The sequence below is a fragment of the Malania oleifera genome, chromosome 5, assembly GCF_029873635.1.
Source record: "Malania oleifera isolate guangnan ecotype guangnan chromosome 5, ASM2987363v1, whole genome shotgun sequence".
NCBI classification, from domain to species: Eukaryota; Viridiplantae; Streptophyta; class Magnoliopsida; order Santalales; family Ximeniaceae; genus Malania; species Malania oleifera.
In genome coordinates this window covers 59,555,201-59,557,412 of record NC_080421.1, presented here as the reverse complement: position 1 = coordinate 59,557,412, position 2,212 = coordinate 59,555,201, and the positions used below count along the sequence as shown (strand labels likewise).

Genomic DNA, 2,212 nt, shown 5'->3' with positions numbered 1-2,212 from the left:
ATGGGAATGTAGAATTGAGAACTTGAAGTTTTATAGTATTGTGAGTAATCGATATGTAGAGTATTAAAAATTCTAAGATGGGTTTCTCTTTTGTTTTTCAGGATGGAATCCAAGGATAATATTGCCAATGTTCGAGGCAATAGTAGGATGGAATCCAAGGATAATACTTCCAATGTTAGAGGCAATAGTAGTGAGGGAGCTGGCCCTGAGGCTGGCAGTGACTCCACGAATGTTCTGCAAGACTTCGCTCAGTAACTAATCGCTGAGGTGGTTTGGATGAATAGGTAGCAAGATCGTTTTACGGCTGAGTTGGGTTGTTCTATTTATCAGTTCACCCAACCGAAGCCTCCTATTTTCATGGGAAGTGCAAACCCGATTTGAGTTGAGAATTGGATTGGGGAGATTGAGAAGATTCTGGACGTCCTGAACTACACTGAGAAGCAGAAAGTGGCCTTCGCAACGTTTAAGTTGTCGGGCGAAGCGGAGAGATGGTGGAAGTCTGTGAAGATGCTTTAGGAGCATCGACCCATTCCAGTGGTATTATTGTGGGCCTGTTTCAGAGAGTTATTCTTTGAATGGTACTTCCCAGCCACAGTTAGGAATGAAAAGATGGAGGAGTTTATGAAGCTGGAGCAAGGAAAGCTAACAGTTCAGCAGTACGCTGCCAATTTTCAAGAGCTACCTCATTTTGCTCCATTCATGATTCCGGATGCGGCAATGAAGGCCTGGAAATTTCAGAAGTGCTTGAAGAAGGAGATTCGTAAGCAGACTGCGATATGGAAGATGTAGGACTTTGTTACTCTGGTTGACAAAGCCACCATAGTAGAGGAGAGTTTTCAAGAGGACCTTGAGGTCCAAGTTCCAAAGAAGAGACCTGCATCTTCCAGTTCTTATGGAGGGGAAAAGCAGGGCAATTGGAAGAAGAAGAATAGCAGTGGTGCTTCTCAGAGTACCACGTCCACTTTTGTTTGTTCTACGTGTGGGAAACCTCATGCAGGGCAGTGTTGGAGGGCTATGGGGGCTTCTTTACGATGTGGTAAGATGGGACATCATGCGAGGGATTCTAACCTTCCGAGGTACGACAGAGCTCCACAGCAGCCTTTCAAAGGTGGTGTACAGACACCACGAAGTGGACAGCAAGGGGTTACTGCCCAGGCTAGGGTGTATTCCTTGACTCCTAGTGATGTAGAAAATGTTGAAGATGTGGTAATAGGTAATATTTACATGTTGTCCAATAAATTTGCTATATTATTTGACTCGGGAGCAACTCACTCCTTTATCTCCCGGGGATTTGTTAAACTATGTGGATTAGAGATGCCACAGTTGGGTTATGAACTGGTAATGGCTACGCCATCGGGGTTGGCAATTGTATGTAGTAAAGTAATCAGTGATTTTCCAATAGTGATCCAGGGAAGGGTACTACCAGTTAGCCTAATAGTATTTGACATGTATGGCTTCGATATCATTCTAGGGATGGACTAGTTGTCTTCTAGTTATGCCAGTATCGACTGCCATAGGAAAGAAGTGATGTTTAGACCTCCAGAGGAGTAGGAATTCAAATTTATAGGGTCGTGTGTGCATTCTGCACCACGGATCCTTTCAGCCTTATAGGCTAGTAGATTGCTCCGAGAGGGATTCCAAGGGTATCTAGTGTTTGTGAAAGACAAGCCAGTAGAAGAACGTAAACTGGAGGCGATTCCTGTAGTGCGCGAGTTCCCTGAAGTGTTTCTAGAGGACTTCACAGGATTACCCCCAGACCGTGAAGTGGAATTTGTTATAAAATTAGCTCCAGGTGTGACTTTAATATTGAAAGCTCTGTATCGTATGGCTCCAGCTGAATTGAGAGAGTTGAAAGAACAGCTTTAGGAGCTGCTAGATAAGGGGTACATTCAACCGAGTATTTCTTCTTTGGAGGACCTGTGTTATTTGTGAAGAAGAAGGATGGGTCAATGAGGATGTGCATCGACTATAGAGAACTTAACAAGGTGAGGATAAAGAACAAATACATGTTACCCAGGATCGATGATCTGTTTGACCAGCTATAGGGCACGCGAATTTTCTCTAAGATCGATCTACGATCTGGGTATCACCAATTAAAGGTGAAAACGGAGGATGTTCCAAAAATGACTTTCCGAACTCGGTACAACCATTACGAATTTACAGTTATGTCATTCAGCTTAACTAATGCAACTACAGCATTTATGGATTTGAT

General features: G+C 43.5%; 1 protein-coding gene across 1 annotated transcript; it reads left to right on the top strand.

The window, feature by feature from the left end:
• LOC131155982 (uncharacterized) lies at positions 1 to 1,866 on the top strand. Its single transcript, XM_058109436.1, has 5 exons — positions 1 to 8; positions 102 to 251; positions 561 to 760; positions 815 to 1,416; positions 1,612 to 1,866. The coding sequence occupies exons 1-5, from the start codon at positions 1 to 3 to the stop codon at positions 1,864 to 1,866; spliced, it is 1,215 nt and encodes a 404-aa protein (XP_057965419.1).
• The last annotated feature ends 346 nt before the right edge of the window (positions 1,867 to 2,212 follow it).